The sequence below is a fragment of the Macaca thibetana genome, chromosome X, assembly GCF_024542745.1.
Source record: "Macaca thibetana thibetana isolate TM-01 chromosome X, ASM2454274v1, whole genome shotgun sequence".
NCBI classification, from domain to species: domain Eukaryota; kingdom Metazoa; phylum Chordata; class Mammalia; order Primates; family Cercopithecidae; genus Macaca; species Macaca thibetana.
Window position 1 is genome coordinate 69,066,149 of NC_065598.1, and position 18,526 is coordinate 69,084,674.

General features: G+C 36.8%; 1 protein-coding gene across 5 annotated transcripts in view; it reads right to left on the reverse strand.

Moving 5' to 3' along the window:
* Positions 1-18,526, reverse strand: part of PHKA1 (phosphorylase kinase regulatory subunit alpha 1) — a 131,352-nt gene that overhangs the window by 16,110 nt on the left and 96,716 nt on the right. For 3 of the 5 annotated variants that reach the window (XM_050776307.1, XM_050776305.1, XM_050776309.1), the window contains 7 exons: positions 16,450-16,606; positions 14,404-14,483; positions 10,279-10,357; positions 10,009-10,138; positions 7,852-7,953; positions 6,889-7,004; positions 6,722-6,760 (listed from right to left, as the gene is read on the reverse strand). In XM_050776307.1, coding sequence (XP_050632264.1) covers positions 6,722-6,760; positions 6,889-7,004; positions 7,852-7,953; positions 10,009-10,138; positions 10,279-10,357; positions 14,404-14,483; positions 16,450-16,606 — 703 coding nt within the window. The remainder of the gene's footprint in view (positions 1-6,721; positions 6,761-6,888; positions 7,005-7,851; positions 7,954-10,008; positions 10,139-10,278; positions 10,358-14,403; positions 14,484-16,449; positions 16,607-18,526) is intronic. The other 2 variants (XM_050776308.1, XM_050776306.1) reach the window with 1 other exon arrangement.

The window sequence follows — 18,526 nt, forward strand, 5'->3', positions numbered from 1 at the left end:
TTTTCCCTACAACAACCCACAGCTAACATCATAATGAGTGGTTGAAGACTGAAGCTTTCCCCCTAAAGATCAGAATAAGACAAGGATGCCCACTCTTATCACTTCTATTCAACATTTTACAGGAGGCTTGAGCCAGGGAGATTAAGTAAGAAAAGAAATAAAAGGCATCCAGATTGGAATGGAAGAAGTAAAAACTATGTGCAGATGACATGATCTTGTATGTAGAAAGTTCTAAGGAATTCACTAACAAGCAACTACAACTAATAAATGAGTTCAGTAAAGTTTCATGATATAATATCAATAACAAAAATCAATTATATTTTACTTGAGTAGACATTTCACCAAAGATGATATACAAACAGCCACCACACACATGTGAAGATGCTCAACATCACTAATCATCATGGAAATGCGAATCAAACCACAATGAGCTATCACCTCACACCTGTTAGGATGCCCATGGTTAAAAACACCCAAAGATAACACATATTGGTGAGAATGTGAAGAAATTAGGACCCTTATACACCGTTGCTGGGAATGTAAAATGGTACAGCCACTATAGAACACATTATGGAGGTTCCTCAAAAATTAAAAATAGAACTACCATATAATTCAGCAATCTCACTTCTGGATATGTATCCAAAAGAATTGAAATCAGAATCTTGAAGAGACATTTGCATGCCCATGTTCAATGCAGCATTATTCACAATAGTCAAGATATGAAAACAACCTAAATGTATATCAACAACTGAATGGCAAAAGAAAATGTGGTAATACATAAAATGGAATATTATTCAGCCTTTAAAAAAGGAAATTTTGCAAAATATGACAGTGTAGATGAACCTGGAGGACACTATGCTATGAGAAATAAGCCAGTCACAAAAGAACAAATTCTGTATGATTCCAGTTGTGTAATGTATCTGAAACAGCCAGATTCTTAGAAGCAGAGAGTAGAACGGTAGTTGTCAGGGGCTAGGTAGAGGGGAAAATGGGAACTTGCTATTCAATGAGTATAAAGTTTCAGTTATGTAAGATGAAAATATTCTAGAGATCTACTGTACAACATCAAGCCTATAGTTAATGATACTGTATTGTACACTTAAAAAAACTTTTAGAGTAGATCTCATGTTACATGTCTTACTATAATAAAAAAATCAATTGAATTTGTAAACAACAGCAATCAACAATATTAAAATAAAATTAAGAAAACAATTCCATTTAAAATAACATTAAGAATAATAAAATATATAGGAATAAATTTAACAAAAGAAGTCCAAAACAAATACTCTGAAAACTATAAAACATGTTGAAAGAAATTAAAGACCTAAATAAATTGAAATATAGTCCCATGTTCATGGGTCAGAAGACTTAACATTATCAAGATGGCAATATTTCAAAAACTGATCTACAGACTGAACACAATCTCTATCAACATACCAGCTGGGATCTTTGCAGAAATTCACAAGCTGATCCTAACATTCATATTTAAAAAGAAGACTGAAGTTGGAGAGCTCACACTTCCTGATTTCAAAATTTGCTCTAAAGCTATCAAAACTACAAAACTATCAAAACTGTGTCATACTGGTATAGAATAGACATGTAGATCTATGGAATCGAACAGGGAGTTCAAAAATAAACCGTTGTATTTTGGTCAATTAATTTTCAACAAGGATGCCAAGATAATTAAATGAGGGAAAAATAGCCTTTTCAACAAATGGTGCTGGAACAGTGACATCTACATGCAAAAGAATGAAGTTGAACTCTCTACCTTATACCACACACAAAAATTAAGCCCATTGTGCAGAAAAGAGTTAAGACAGTAGGCCAGAACTGCTATTCTTGGAAAGGCCTGCTTACAAGGTTGGCCCTTGGCTGGCATTTGGAAACTTAGAAACTTGGATTCTGGGAGAGTTCTCACCATTCCCAGAACTAATAACAGTGACTTACCACACCTAAACTCTACAAACGCTATGGTTTACATTGAACGTTTGCTTTCTTTCTGGGAGTCCAGAGTTTTGGTACATGGCAGACAGAGGTTGTTTATGGACCAGCCCTCAACAAGAATAATGGGTGCTGAGTATTTAATGAGCTTCCTTGGTTGGCAGTGACATCTTGTCACAACTCATTGCTGGGTGACTCCACTGACAGAGTACTCTGGAAGCTTGTGTCTGTTTTCCCTAGACTTGACCAATGACTCTTTTACATCTTTTTTTAACTTTTGTAGGTACGTAGTAGGTTTATATATTTATGAGGTATGAGACACTTTATTACAGGCATACAATGCATAATAACCACATCAGGGTAAATGGGGTATCCATTATCTCAAGCATTTATCCTTCCTTTGTGTTACAAACAACCTAATTACACTTTTTATTATTTTAAAATGTATAATAAATTATTGTTGACTGTAGTTTGCACTATGCCCAATGCATCTTGTACCCTTTTGGTGTAATAAACCGTAGCAGTGAGTATGACTATATGCTGAGTCCTATGAGTCCTCCTAGTGAATCATTAAATCTGAGGGTGATCTTGGGGACCCCTCCATACATAATCATAGACCTAAATAAAACAGCTAACTCTATAAAACCCTTAGAACACAAATAGGAATAAATCTTTGTGACCTTGGATTAGGCAAAGCCTTCTTAGATATGACACCAAAAACATCATGAGTAATAAAAGAAAAATAGACAAACTGGACTTTGTCCAAATTAGAAACTTTTGTTGTTCAAAGAATACCATTAAGAGAGTAAAAAGACAACCCACGGGATGGGAGAAAATATTTGCAAATTACATATCTTAAAAGGGACTTGTATCCAGAATATATAAAGAATCCTTGCAACTCAACAATAAAAAGACAAAAAAAATTAAAATAGGCACAAATGTGAACTGACATTTCTCTAAAGAAGATAAACAAATGGCCACTGGGCACGAGAAAAGATGCTCATTATCATTAGCTATTAGGGAAATGCAAATCAAAACCACAATGAGATACCAGTTCACACCCACCAGGATGGCTATAATAAAAAAGATAGACAATTGTAAGGGTTGGTGAAGATGTGAAGAAACTGGAACTCTCATACATTGCTGGTGGGAATGTAAAATGGTACAGCCAGTTTGGACATGTCTGGCAGTTCTTCAGAATGCAAAACATAGTTACCATATGACCCAGAACTTCCACTCCTAGATATATATCCAAAAGAAGTGAAAACATTTGTCCATACAAAAACTTGTAAATGAAGGTTCATTGTAGAATTATTCATAGTAGCCAAAAAGTGGAAACAATCCAGGTGTCCATCAACGGATGAATGGATAAATGTGGTACATTAATTTAATAGGATATTATTCACCAATGAAAAAAATAAACTTTTGATACATACTAAAACATAATGAACCTTGAAACAATTATACTAAGTAAAGGATAAAATACATTGGGCAAAGTGGTTAACAGTTTAAATTCAGAAATAAATATAAGATAGAAGATAACATAAATACTTTCTGAGAAAATAACTTCTCACATTTTAATTTGGGCCAAATGCCTAAATCACCAACCAATGCAATGTAAAAGAGAAAAGAGCCCCCAAACATTTCTATTGGCAAGTGATTATCGCACTGATCTGTTGAGTAGATGAACTGCCATTTAATTCACCTTCACTGTCTTGTTTATACCACCAAGATTCTAGGCTGTTGATTGTGAGGTCAAACCAGAAAGGGTATAGATCTGATAAAGTACAATTCAGACTGTTTTCCAAAGCCAAATATCAATCATTTTGAGTTTTTAAATTTTCTTCTATACCCCTGTCCTATATTAATGTGGATATGATAGAGTTGGCCAAGTCTTATTAGTTCATTACAGGGTATTTGATTAAGGTTAACCAAAATACTAATATTGTTTCCAACAATTTTCCATTTTTTGTTTGGTTATTGTCTAGCCTAAATCTCTTCAGCTTGAGAAATCTGAAATCATAGGCCATTATGAGTCTTTGATTTAAACCAAATAAATTTAATTAGAGGTCAGTCTTCCTAAATTGTAAGCTTCATGAGGGCAAGGACCACATCCATTTTGTTCACAGTACCTGGCACAAAACTGGCACTCAATATTTACTAAATGAATTCATAATCAGAAGAATAGCTAACCCAGTGGTTTTCAAACTTAAAAATTCATCAGAATCATATAAATAAAACTGATTACTGGGCCTTATCCCCAGTCTTTCTGACTCAGTGTACTCAGGGTGGGACCAAGAATTTATACTTAACCAATAATTGAATTTTGTTTTCTGAAATCGAAAAGAGGTTGGAGTTGAACTCCCTTCCCAACCTTATTGGAAAATAAATGAAAATATTCACCCCCATATATGAAATTGCTGTATACTTACTTTAATTCTTGATTAATTTTGTTTTTCTTTTTAGTCAACCAGTATATGCCATGATTTATATAAGAGCATATTCAAAGCACATGTGAATGGCATATATGAGACGATCACAGCAGTTACCAGAAAAGATGATGACATTAAATCTATACCGAGGGGATGACCACCATTGGACTATGAGAACAAATTGAGAAAATAAAATTTTAAAACTATGAGGCCAGGAAACAATTATTTGTACTTTTACGTCACTAGTGGAGTAAAAATACAGACTATTTCAGTATGTAGTCAGCACAAAATCATTAAAAAGCTGATGAAATAGCTTTACTCTAGAAGCCATGGTGAAGGGAAAAGAAATAAAAATACCCTTATAATTTTTTTTTCCATAATAAGAAAAGAGGGCATTTTCGAGTGATAGGGAAAAAATGGCTTAGAACAATACAAAATACCTGACAGGCAGGTGAGGATGGAAGTTAATATTTAGAAATAAGAAAGTAATGCAAATTTAGGACTCTCAATCCTCTAAATTACAGTCCTAGTGATTTTGTCTCCCTTGAAAACCTGTAGGTAGTGAATGTGTAGAAAAAACTTAAATGATGTAGTTGAGTAGGTCAAGTCTCAACATCATATTAATCTAGCTGGGAACATGTACTTCAAGTTGTAAATACATAATGAACTTAAAAGTAATACTGAGTGACAATCAACAATTATAAAATGTTTATCCAATAACTCTCAACCAAATCAAAGATTATTTACTAATAATGCCAGTGTAACTAACTATTCAGTACTGAATGTAGTTCTTTCACGTTTCAAATAGGAAAATGTTCAGATTATTCAAATTATTTGAGAACACTGTGAAGTGAACACAAGGCCCTTTCTTATTCCATTTTCATACTTATTCTTGCATAAATATAAACGCCATAGGGTATTTGATGGGTGTACTCAAGTTACCTCAGATTAAGCTTCAAGCATTGGCTCATTGTCTTTCTAAAGGGTTTCTAATTTCTTTTTAAAAAACCAAATAGTAAGGTGGTGTCATGCTTTAGTCCCAAGCCATTCTGGAAACTGAGGTAGAAGGAGTGCATGAATCCAAGATTTTGTGCCTGTGAATAGCCACTGCACTCCAGCCTGGACAACACAGTGAGACCCCAGTGCTAAAAAACTTTAAAAAAAGAAACAAAAACTAAAAATAAAACTCCAAATTTCCATTTAACCTCTCCTCTTCTGGAGGTGTTTCTATACTGCAAGCTATCATAATTCTATTCTGAAAATAGGAGGAGTAGTTTTAAGTAGTTTTAAACTTTTCATAAAATGTGCTTCTAGGAGAGGCCAAATCAGTAATTTCTCATCTTGGAGATCTTGAAACCACATGACTTCCTAGAGTTTTAAAAATAAGCTATGGAAGATTTTGTTAACTATTTCCTTGTATAATGCAACCACTCTCTATTCTCACCTGCAGGAAAAATTAAGAGACTACAACATGGTATTTAGTGACTCCCACTATCTCCCAGACTGATTTAGATGTTTCTCCCTCTACGTGTCCACAACACCTTTTGTATATCTTGTTAAAGAAAAAATTATTCAGTGATACTTGTTAAAGCACAGTAAGGAAGACTTTATTCAGGACCATTGTTAATAGGTGCAGAACCATTGCAACAAGATCTTGCAGTAAGGGAGAAAGATTGGGCTCCCCTCTGAATATAACATAAGCAAGTGGGAATTTATAGCCAAGGGGTGGAAAAATTACTAAGAGAGAAACATCAGAGGTAGAGAGGATTCTGGCTAAACCATTCTAACAGGATTTTTGCTGAAGACAGGCCAGGGTGACTGGACATCACCTGAGGGTGGTAGAAGATGGGGAGCCTGATCAGATATCAAGGATGATAAGATATCGAGGATAGGGGTTTCTGGCTAAACTGACTTAGCAGGGTTCTCTTGCTAAAGCTGGATTTTACAAGAAAGCGCACAAATGGGCCTAGGAAAAGGTTCAGAAGCCAACCTAAACTCTGGCCAAGCAAAAACTCTTTGCTTGAAGTCTACATCTTGTTTTATAAAGAAAATTAATTCCAAAATTACATCAGTCCTAATAACAGAATCCAAAATTACATCAGTCCTAATAACATAAACTCAGGGTTTCAAGTTCTTGTTATCAGATGCAAGTTACTTTCCTTCTAAAATTAGCAAATTACTTTGGTCCAGAAAAAGGAAAGCTGTCTGCAAAATGACTGTTATAAAGGCAATTCAAACAATCTACTCCAAGACTTGTTATCTTATTTGTAAAAAGGCCATGAGCTCATGCATGTTATATAGAACTAAAGGTAAGTTAAACCATGTTAAATGATCCCTAGTTGTTTCACCTGACTCTCAGCTGAGATTGACAGTCTACGAAATTCCACCTGAAAAATAAATGGCTCAAATTAAACTCAGAATGTGAAACAAAATAAATGACCCAACAAAGTCTGATTCCAAAAGAATGTTCTTAAACGTGGCAATATCCCAGCTAATCTCCCAAGTAGTATCTTACCTGCTTTATCTCACTTTTTAACTGCATGATCCCAGTTCGTTCTGTTTTGGTTGCTCCAACAGCACCAATCTCGTGGATAGAAATAGCAGGACTGACATTTGAATCAGTGGGACGAACTACATAGTATGAGACATTACAGAGAAAGAGAGAGGATAATAAGGTTCAATTTCTTCCCCATCACATTAAAAAAAAAACTTTCATATATATCCTTATTTTTAACTTAATTTAAAAACGATAACCTTGCTATTTGAAATGTGGTCCATGGACCAGCAGCATCAGTACCACCTAGGAGCTTGTTAGTAGAATCTCAGGTCCCACCCCAGATCTACTGAATCAAAATGTGCATTTTAGCAAGATCCCCTGCTTGAAACACACTGCTTTTTAACCTTCTTTTACCACTCTAAGGTCTGACATCCATCCATCTGACCGTATATATCTACTTACCCTAACTCTGAAAGTTGAGCATGAGAGATGACCGCTTTTCATTGGCTCTGCTGCTTTAGGTATGCAATGCCAAATCCAACCAAAACCACAAATGCAGGTGGACTATTAATTTGTAAGTTTAAACTTGAAAGGGTTACATTAGAAGTACCGTAAGCAGCTACACACATAATACAATACTGTAAGAGCTACTGGATTATTGCCAATTAGAATATAAGAAAGTTTCAGATGATATGGGTTGCTAGTTGTCCTAAAGTGGAGACTTAAGATAATGTGAGGGAATGCATTAAACAGTTAAAAATGAAACATGATAATAATCAATCCACTTAGTTGATATATCATTTAAGGAAAAATACAGTGGTTTCCAAATCTTGCTCCAGAAGACAGCTTGGTTTCTGTTTTATATATTGGAGTTTATTTATTTGGGGCAAAAGGGTCCTATGATGAAGGAAAAACATTTTAAAACCAATGAGACACTTAAACCAAACAGTATGAAATGAAAATGCAGTTATTCAATCTCACCGCTTCGTTCCACTCCAAACTCCTTGCCGCTGAGAATGTGATGCAGGAGATTCTTCATGGCCGAAGGACTGAGATTCATCAGGCCCTCCGTGGCTTCCTCAGCTAGTCAGCAGAAATGTTAGAACAGAAGGACTTCTAATTTGCCTGCCATGCCCTCTCTATACTTTCTCTATTTCTTTTCTTGCTTAGAATTTCTGAGTCACTTGATTGGAAGAACAGAATTACAAAATAAATTGCTAGCACCCTACTGCTTAGGTATTCTTCCTTCCACAGATTCTTAATTATTTAAGGACTGACTATCCAATTTGTGGATTAGCGAGGTAACTGATTTTTTTCTTCGCCTTGCTTCCACACCATTAGGATACTTAGTAAAATCTTTATTTGAAGGTGAGAAGAATGAAAGAATAACAATGGAACTGGAGGTCATTCAGAGAAAGGCAATGAATGTATATATGCAGATAGGCTAAAATAATTTAAACTTCTCAGCCTAGAAATAATAGAGACTTAAGAGATATAGATTTGAATCCATGAAATTATGAATATAAGAGGATAACCTGAACATGTTAATCAACCTCATACATTTATTAAAAGTTGACTACGTGCAGGTCATCATTTTAAGTAACATTAGTACAAGCAGGTATGTGACATGATACCTAATCTTGAGAGTCTGACTATCTCTTTGGGAGTGATGGAACATGTAAACATGATAAACAATAAAACATTGCATATTCTATGTGCCAAATGAGAGGTATAGACAATAATTGCCTTTGAAATCAATGGAGACATCACTCTCCAAGGACTGGAACTGACAAAATTAGTGGGAAGTACTATGGGAGTAGAAGATAAAGGTCAGACTGTTGAGGGTATTAAATATCAGACCCAGGGATCTTGACTTTATCCTATAAGGAATAAAGAGCCATGGTTTTCATGAATCCACAGGAAAACAAGAAATATAACAGGCAATTAAGGAAAAGTGAATATTCAGGGACTTATCCCTTATTAAGGTTTATTATTGAGCAATCACACCCTCTTGCAAAACATCCCTTGATACCACATCTAGAGAATACTATATAATGTTTATCTATAACAATGTACTGAACTGGAAATCATTTGCAATCAGGTGGACTCAGACTCAAATTCCACTATTTACTAGCTATGTTACTTTGGGGATGTTAGGTAACCTTGAGTTTCAGTTTCTTTATTGGTAAAAGTGACACAATACTACCTTCTTCTCCAGAGGATTCTTGTAAGGATTAAATGATACAATATCTATAAACTTAAAGCAAAAAGCACAGTCTCTGGAATATGGTAGGTATAAAATAACTGCTAGCTCTCTTCCGTCAAAGGGTTACTTAAATATAAATTATCTCATGTGTTTGAGTTCGGTTTGACTCAAACTGATAAATTTAGCTACTTGTTAACAGCTCGATTACGAGCCTTTTGGGGGGAAATTTAACAGAAAGAATGGCTAAAATTGAGTTTTACAACTTTGATTTTATTTTTCTGTACCTCCCTATCTGTATTATTTTGCAATTCTTGTTGAAATCAAACAAATACTAATGGAATAAGGAGTCATGCCATAGGGGTCCATTTTTCCCCTTCACACTTTATACCATTTTGCCCTACAGCTTTTACAGGCCCCAACTATTCTTCTAACTAAAACTTTTATCTTGCCAAATACACCTATAGTTAATTTCAAAGAGAGTCTTGTCAGATAGATGTTAATGAAAATGTCATCTTCCTTTATTCAATCATGATGGTGACTAGACAGAATACTGACACCATGATCCACTGATGTTGTGACTCATTCTTGGTGTACAGATGCTCCACTGCCTAAATCTGAACCCAACCCAATCTGTCACACTCAAGTACTCTCCAGAGTTAGAGAAATGAAGTTAGCAAAGAGTGATAAGTTAAGAAGGATTTGGAGTGGAGTCCCCAGGAGATGGCATTCGGAATCTGCAGAACTGATACACAAATGTGTCATCATATCAGCTCCTTGACTTGCATAAATAGTGACTAACAGGGGAACAAGGCTGCCATATCCAGCTTGAGCTATGGATAAAAATGTTTTAGCTTTCTTTCTTTCTTGATTCCGAACTCTATAAACCTACATCAAAAGTGAATTCTACCTAAAACAGTTACTGAATTAAGTACCTGAGCATCGAAGGGAGTGGGCCAGTTCTGTTGCCATAACTTGTATGATCAGACCAATTCGAAGTCGAAACATTTCAGCAAAGAGGCCAGGCTGGGTTCGAATATACATGGCTAGATATACCATTATTTCCTGCACACAGAGTAGATATAGACAAAAATAATGGCCCAGGTCTCACAACGCCTATTTTGTTGTCTTTGGAAATTGCTAGATCAATTGAAAACAAACTTTAAAATATCAATCACCAGATTAGCCTTTACAATTCTTCTCACCTGTGTAAGGATTGAAATGCTCATATCCCCTTCACTGGCTTCATCTATCAGCTGAGTGAGCACCTCATAGGGCAGAGGTCTGAGGAAGAAGACAGTGAAGAAAGACAATATTCTACAACCACTTAATCTTAAATATGCTGAAAAAATGAAGCAACTTTATCCAAGTCCACATCACTGCCTCAACATTTCATCATGACCAACAGCATTCTGATTCTTTCAAACTTCAGAGCTCTTTCATTGCCTCCTGAAACCACTGTGGCCCATATCAACTTAGAGGAGCTCTGCTCTCCTCTCTCTAAACCTGGATTCTCTTCCTCCTTCAAAATTTATTTAAAACTCACACCATGATGTCCTTCTAGACTAGTCTTTCATAGTTAGCTTTGAACATTTGACAAGTAACTATTATGACTACAAAGTACTAAATTAACTTTAAGCTGTGCTTTTTTTGGTAATACACAATATTTCTACATATTTACGGGGTACATGTGATGTTTTGTTACATACATAGGATGTGTAATGATCAAGTCAGGGTACTTATGGTATCCATCACCTTGAGCATTTACCATTTCTTTTAGCTGGGAACATTTCAAGTCCTCTCTTCTAGTTATTTTGAAATATACAATACATTGTTGTTAACAATAGTCACCCTACTCTGCTACTGAACATTAGAATGTATTCCTTCTTTAACCAACATCTCTTCAGCATCCCACCCCCACAATGGAATACTAGCTGTGCCTTTTTGAAACCATTTTATTATTTTACAATCACAGTTGATAGAGTTGTTTGATTTTCTATAGTTTCAATTCACATACGAGCACACACACACACACACACAGGTATACACCCATCCTCCCACACTTCTGATTCTCCTGCTGACACAAAGTACTCTGGGGCATGAACCATGCCATCATCTTCTTTGGACTGCCTACAGTGTCACAAAACTGATACAAAAAAGATTAATTTTTCTAGAAGCAAGATTTTATGGGTTGAATTGTGTCCTCGCCTCAAATTCTTTTCTTTAAATTTTTTTAATTTTTAATTTTTGTGGGTATATAGTAGGTGTATATATTTCTGGGGTGCATGAGATATTTTGATACAGGCATTTGACATATAATAATCAAATCAGGGTAAATGGGGTATCTATCTCATCAAGCATTTATCTTTTGTGTTACAAACAATCCAATTACACTCTTGCAGTTATATTTAAATGCACAATTAAATTATTTTGACCATAGTCTCCCTATTGTGCTATCAAATACGAGATCTTATTCATTCTCTCCAACTACTTTTTGTACCCATTAACCATCCCCACCCCCAACCCATAACCCCTGCTACCCTTCCCAGTCTTTTAGTAACCATCATTCTACTTTCTATCTCCATGAGTTCAATTGTTTTGATTTTTAGTTCCCACAAATCAGTGAGAACATGTGAACTTTGTCTTTCTGTGTCTGGCTTATTTCACTTAACAAAATGACCTCCAGTTCCATCCATGTTGTTACAAATGACAGGATCTCATTCTTTTTTGTGTCTGAATAGTACTCCCTTTTGTATATGTACCATATTTTCTTGATCTATTCATCTACTGATGGACACTTAGGTTGCTTCCAAATCTTGGCTATTGTGAATACTGATGAAATAAACGCAGGAGTGCAGATATCTCATCAATGTACTGATTTCCTTTCTTTTGGGTATATACCTAGCAGTGGGATTGCTGGATCGTATGGCAGCTCTATTTTTAGCTTTTTCTCAGGAACCTCCAAACTGTTCACCATAGCAGTTGTACTAATTTACATTCTTACCAACAATACATGAGGGTTCCCTTTTCTCCACATCCTTGCCAGCATTTGTTATTGCCTGCCTTTTGGATAAAAGCCATTTTAACTGGGGTGAGATGATACTTCATTGTAGTTTTGATTTGCATTTTTCTGATGATCAATGATGTTGAGCATCTTTTCATATGTCTGTTTGTCATTTGTATGTCTTCTTTTGAGAAATGTCTATTCAGACTATTTGCCCATTTTTAAAGCAGACTATTAGATTTTTTTTCCTATAGAATTGTTTGAGCTCCTTATATATTCTGGTTATTAATCCCTTATCAGATGGGTAGTTGGCAAATATTTTCTCCAATTTCACCTTTCCAATTTGCTTTAAATGCCGAATGACTGACTGTAGAATGGTTGATGCTGAGTTCTTTGGCAGTTTCTCGTGTAGTTGTGAGAGGATCAGCTTCAACGATAGCTCTCAATTGGTCATTGTCAACTTTCGACGGCTGGCCAGTATGCTCCTCATCTTCAAGGCTCTTGTTTCCTTTGCAAAACTTCTTCAAACACCACTGCACTGTACGTTTGTTAGCAGTTACTGGGCCAAATGCCAGGCCTATAATCGGGGACCTCAAGAACCTGCTTTGTGCTCTACCCCACTGTGGCCAACCTGGTACCTAAGCTGCAAGACAAAGTCCCCTTTTCTCTTCCATCTCCTTTTCTTGAGCATAAGGAGTCTCTCCATATACCCACCACAGCTGGGCATGTGTTTGGTCACACCTGGAACCAGAAAGTCTCAGAGTCTCACTCAAGGCCCATGGCCAAGTACTACCTAGTCACTGTGCTGATTGTTCAGGGCCCAAGGGCTCTTTAGTCAGTACGTGATAAATCCTGCCAAAACTGGGTCCTTCCCTTCAAAGTAGCAGGTTCCCTTCTGATGCAAGGTGTGTGTCAAAATGTCATCCAGGAGCTAGGGCCTGGAATGGGAGTCTGATGCCTCTGCCTGGTGCCCTATCCTACTGTGGCTGAGCTGGTATCCAACTTGCAAGATAAAGTCCTCTTTACTCTTTCCTCTCCTCTCAAGTGGAAGGAAGGATTCTCTCCCAGAGTTGTACTATCTGAGGTTGGAAGAGGGGTGGCACAAGCACTCCTTTGCCCACCCTAGCTGATATCTCACTAGGTCGCATGTACCCCAAGTCCATTGGTTTCGAGTCCAGCACAACACAAGGATTTGCCCAGGAATTGCAGTCCTTGTGGCCTAGACTGCTTTTTGAGTCTATTTAGTACCCAGAGCACTTTAAGCCCGTGGTGGTGAAGTTTGCTGGAACTTATGCTTCTCTGAGCCTTCATATGGAAGCTTGAACTGGAACTCAAGGGTAACAGAAATCATGGACATAAACCAGGAAGGAAGTAGTATGCAGACATCAGCAAAAGTATCCCTTCTGTAGCCAATGTAGTAAAAAAAATTTGTCAATAAAAAACATGCTGTAGATAGAGTTTAACCGGGAAAAAATGAGGGAGAAATATTTACAAAAGTTTTTTTTACTACTTTGGCTACAGAAGTAGAACTGACAAGCAGGGGGGAATACCCTTTTTAAAAATTACTCTCTAGCAGAAAAATAGACTCTTCAGATCATTTATGAATGAAATTAGAATCTCTCTAAAAATATTTCTTGGAGATACATACTCTTTGTAAGATTTAAATTTTGGCACTGGTGTGATATGAAATTAAACACATTTACTGCAGATGAATTTTACTGGCATGGCCAGTGGCAAAAGGAAGACTCATGTATAAAGATTCAATTTTCCATCCCAGCCCCATCACTTGACTCACATCTCCCTCCAGGCCAAGCCTATCTTAGGGTACTCTTTCCAGTTGGAGGCTGTGGCAGACCTCAGACAGTGGCACTCTGATTACAGGGTTCCTGGAGGGGTGCTACCTCACATTGCTCTGTAAGTAGCCATTTTTCCTCTTTGACTATGACCTCCATCCCCTTTATTCTTCTTGAGCAGCATGGAGTTTCATGGTTAGCCCTGGCTCTAGCCACTTTCTTTCACTTCCTCTTTCCAGAGTATGGCTGACATTTTGTGGTTGCTAACTCAAGGTACCCTGTTTGTTTTGTTTTTTGAATGGCAGGCATGGAAAATCCAATAAGTAAAAAGAGTTTGAGTACTACTCTCTGTGAGTTTTCTCCTTCATTTACTCTTGCCCTATCATTACCAACATTCTTCCACTAAGTGTCTCTGATAGAGGTGAACATATGTGGGACATTATCATCCACTGACAGATTAGGGCAAGGGAATTCTAAGTCCACACCACTCCTTAAAGGCTCAGAGAAGCCTGATCAAATTCAGCCATACTCACGCAGAGATAGTCTTTTCTCGAGGTTCTGGAGGAAGTCCCACTGTCAAATGTTTCTGGTGGGAGAGAAGGTCTGTGCAGGCCTAACAAGAGATAGCATAATATTATCGTTTCTGTAACACCTCAGGTTTCCACAGCATTTCTCTTTTCAGCTTAGAAACCTTTGCTCCTCCTTAACATAATGACACACTGAACTCTCTTCCTCAGAAAATACCATGAAGATCAGAAAAGAAGGATTTCTAGGAAGAAACAATGAAGCCTTTTCATCTATCTCCTACAAGGCAGGAATTTTTTTGTTTGGTTGGTTTATGGATTTTTTTCTTTCTTTTTAACAAATTTGTTTAAATGTTTAAGTTTTTGATTTTTTGGATAAATAAGTTATACATATTTATGGAGTACATGTGATAGTTTCATACAAGCATACAACATGTAATGATCAAACCTGGGTAATTGAGACATCCATCACCTCAAATATTTATCATTTCTTTGTGATGGCAAGATTCCAAATCTACTCTTTTAGTTATTTTGAGTTTACAACAAATTATTGTTAACTATAGTCACCCTATTGTGACACTAAAGACTAGATCTTATTCCTTCAATCTAATTGTATTTTCGTGCCCATTAAGCAAATCTTTCTTTGTCCCCCACTCCCAACTACCCTTCCCAGCTTCTGGTATCAATCATTCTACTCTCTACCTCTATGAGATCAACTTTTTAAGCTCGCACATATGAGTGAGAACATGTGGTATTTGTCTTTCTGTGCCTGGGTTATTTCACCTAACATAGTGCCCTCCAGTTCCATTCATGTTACTGTAAATGACAGGGTTTCACTCTTTTTAATGCAGAATAATATCCAATTGTGTATATATACCACATTTTCTTCATCTATTCATTTTCTGATGGACATTTAGGTTTATTCCATACCTTTGCTATTGGGAATAGTGCCACAATAAACATGGGAATTGTAGATTATCTCTCGCATATACTGATTTCCTTTCTTTTTGATATATACCCAGTAGTTGGACTGCTGGATCCCATGGTAGTTCTACTTTTAGTTTTTTGATGAACCTCCATACTGTTTTCCGTAAGTGGCTATACCAAGTTCCATTCCCACTAATGGTGTATGGACGTTTCCCTTTCTAGGAGGTAGGAACCTAGTGTAAATTCATTCTTAAGATACAGAATTCTTAGGCCGGGCGCGGTGGCTCAAGCCTGTAATCCCAGCACTTTGGGAGGCCGAGACGGGCGGATCACGAGGTCGGGAGATCGAGACCATCCTGGCTAACATGGTGAAACCCCGTCTCTACTAAAAAATACAAAAAACTAGCCGGGCGAGGTGGCGGGCGCCTGTAGTCCCAGCTACTCGGGAGGCTGAGGCAGGAGAATGGCGTAAACCCGGGAGGCGGAGCTTGCAGTGAGCTGAGATCCGGCCACTGCACTCCAGCCTGGGCGGCAGAGCAAGACTCCGTCTCAAAAAAAAAAAAAAAAAAAAAAAAAAAAAAGATATAGAATTCTTAATATCATTATAAAGATGTTATGGTTTATAAAATTTTATAAATCTACAATTCTTACTTGTCATTCACAAACAAAAAGAATTGAATATCAAATTTTTTTTTTTTTTTTTTTTGAGACGGAGTCTCGCTCTGTCTCCCAGGCTGGAGTGCAGTGGCCGGATCTCAGCTCACTGCAAGCTCCGCCTCCCGGGTCCACGCCATTCTCCTGCCTCAGCCTCCCGAGTAGCTGGGACTACAGGCGCCCGCCACCTCACCCGGCTAGTTTTTTTTTTTGTATTTTTTAGTAGAGACGGGGTTTCACTGTGTTAGCCAGGATGGTCTCGATCTCCTGACCTCATGATCCACCCGTCTCGGCCTCCCAAAGTGCTGGGATTACAGGCTTGAGCCACCGCGCCCGGCCTGAATATCAAATTTTATGTGGAAAAGACATCTCAAATGGTTAGAGGCTATGGTTGTTTTAAAAAACAATTATAGAAATCAATTTTTAAAAAGCACTCTTATTTAGATTTGGTATAAATTCAAGAATTTATAGTACCTCATCAAGTGCTTCCACTTTCTTCCTTAAGATCCCAGAAATGTATCGGATCAGGCCCCAGTGACGAATTTCTCCCACTTTGCCATACAGCTCGGTAAGAAGCTCTCTGACTGTAGCACTCCCTTCATTATACAATTCAGTGTTCCAGTCAGGTCCTCTAGAATTTTAAAGACGGGACTACATCAGTTATAAGTAAAGCCTCTGGCAATCATCTTTTCTTTCAGTGTTATAATGAATATGCCTGTTTTTGATAAGTCTCTCTCACTAGGAAATCAATGCAATTTACTAAGAATTCTTATAAAACTATGATTAACAGTCAGCCCTGAAAGCCAGTACCTAGACAAGAATAAGTCTTAGTTTCAGCTGTGCTTTTGACAAAATGCATTCTTTTACCCTATTCATGGACTTCAATATAGTTGAAATTAAAGACAAAGATTTAACAAAAGAATTATTTCAAAAACCACTGTAAGGAAAGTCATATGACAAATTACAAATGAGGAAAAAATGTTTGCAATTCATAGGATAATTTCCCTTACACATAAAGAACTCCAACATGTAGATTACAAAAATTAACAAAAGAAAACCTGGCAAAACAAATATTGCTGGCAAAACAAACAGATGGCTTTTAAAGATAGGAAAAGGTGCTCAACCTCACTCATAGAGAAACTTTAACTTAGCACTATGCCAAGATAACATTTTTAACCTATCAGATTGTTTTGGTGAGGCTTTGAGAAAACAGGCACCATCAATATGCTGCTGATCAGAATAAAAATTGGACAATTCCTCTGGAGAGCTATTTGTAAATATATATCAATAATGAAAATATTTAAAATCAGCCTGGCAATTCCTAACATGGTTAAATACAGAATACCATAGAATCCAGCATTTCCACTACTAGTTATACAGCCAATAGAAATAAAAACATATGTCCACATTAACTTGTACATGAATGTTTATACCAGCATTATTCATAATAGCCAAAAAGTAGAAAGAACCCAAATGTCCATCATCTGATGAATGGATAAATAAAATGTGTTATATTTATACAGGTTATAATATCTGGAAATAAAAGAATGAAGTACTGATACATGTTACAACACAGATGAACCTTGAAAATATTATGTTAAATGAAAGAAGCCTGTCATAAAGGACCACATATTGCAAGACTCAATTTACATAAAATGTCCCAAGCAAACAAATCTATACAGACAGAATGTAGATTAGTGGCTGCCTAGGGCTGGGGGGATGGAGGGATTGGGGGTTGACGGATAAAGGAAGTGGGGTTTCTTTTTGGGGTAATGAAAATGTTCTAAAATGAATAGTGGTGAAGAATGCACAACAATGTGAATACATTAAAAACCATTTAATTGTACAGTTAAAAAATACCTATTTTTTGATCTATCAATTCAAGTTCTGGTTTACTTGCAGGATAAATTTCACACACGTGAAATGCTATGTGCCATGAGGCTATTTGCTATAGCATTTTTGTGACTGTGAATTCTGGCAACAATTCAAATGTTCATCAATAAGAGACTGGCTAAGTAAATTATGATATATTCAAATAATGGAATGGCACACAATTATTAAGAAAATATGAAGTAGATCTAGACTGTGGTATTATATTTTCAACAATAGCTGCAACAATTTCCTATCTAACCTACTCTTCTTACAATGTGACTCTCACACTCCTCCCATGAAGAGATGGTTTCTGTGTTCCCTTCCCTTGAACCCAGGCATGCTTGTGATCAAGGCAAAAGTGACTTACATAATTTCTGAGGCTAGGCTATACAAAGTAATAGAGCTCCCAGCTGGGACACTTACTAGTAGAACCTAGTCATCATGCTGTGAAGATGTGGGGAGACATATGAGGAGGTCATCTGCGGTATACCAGCTGTATGTAACCTCAGCTGAGGTTCTAGCCAACAGCCAGTACCAACCCCTAGACATATGAGCGAGCAAGCATTGTGAGGATTCCAGCCCCAGACATTGTTGACCAAAACTAAATGAGAGATCTCAGGTGAGAACTGCCTGGCTGAACACAGGCAAGTCCCAGAACTGTGAAAATAATTTAAAAAAT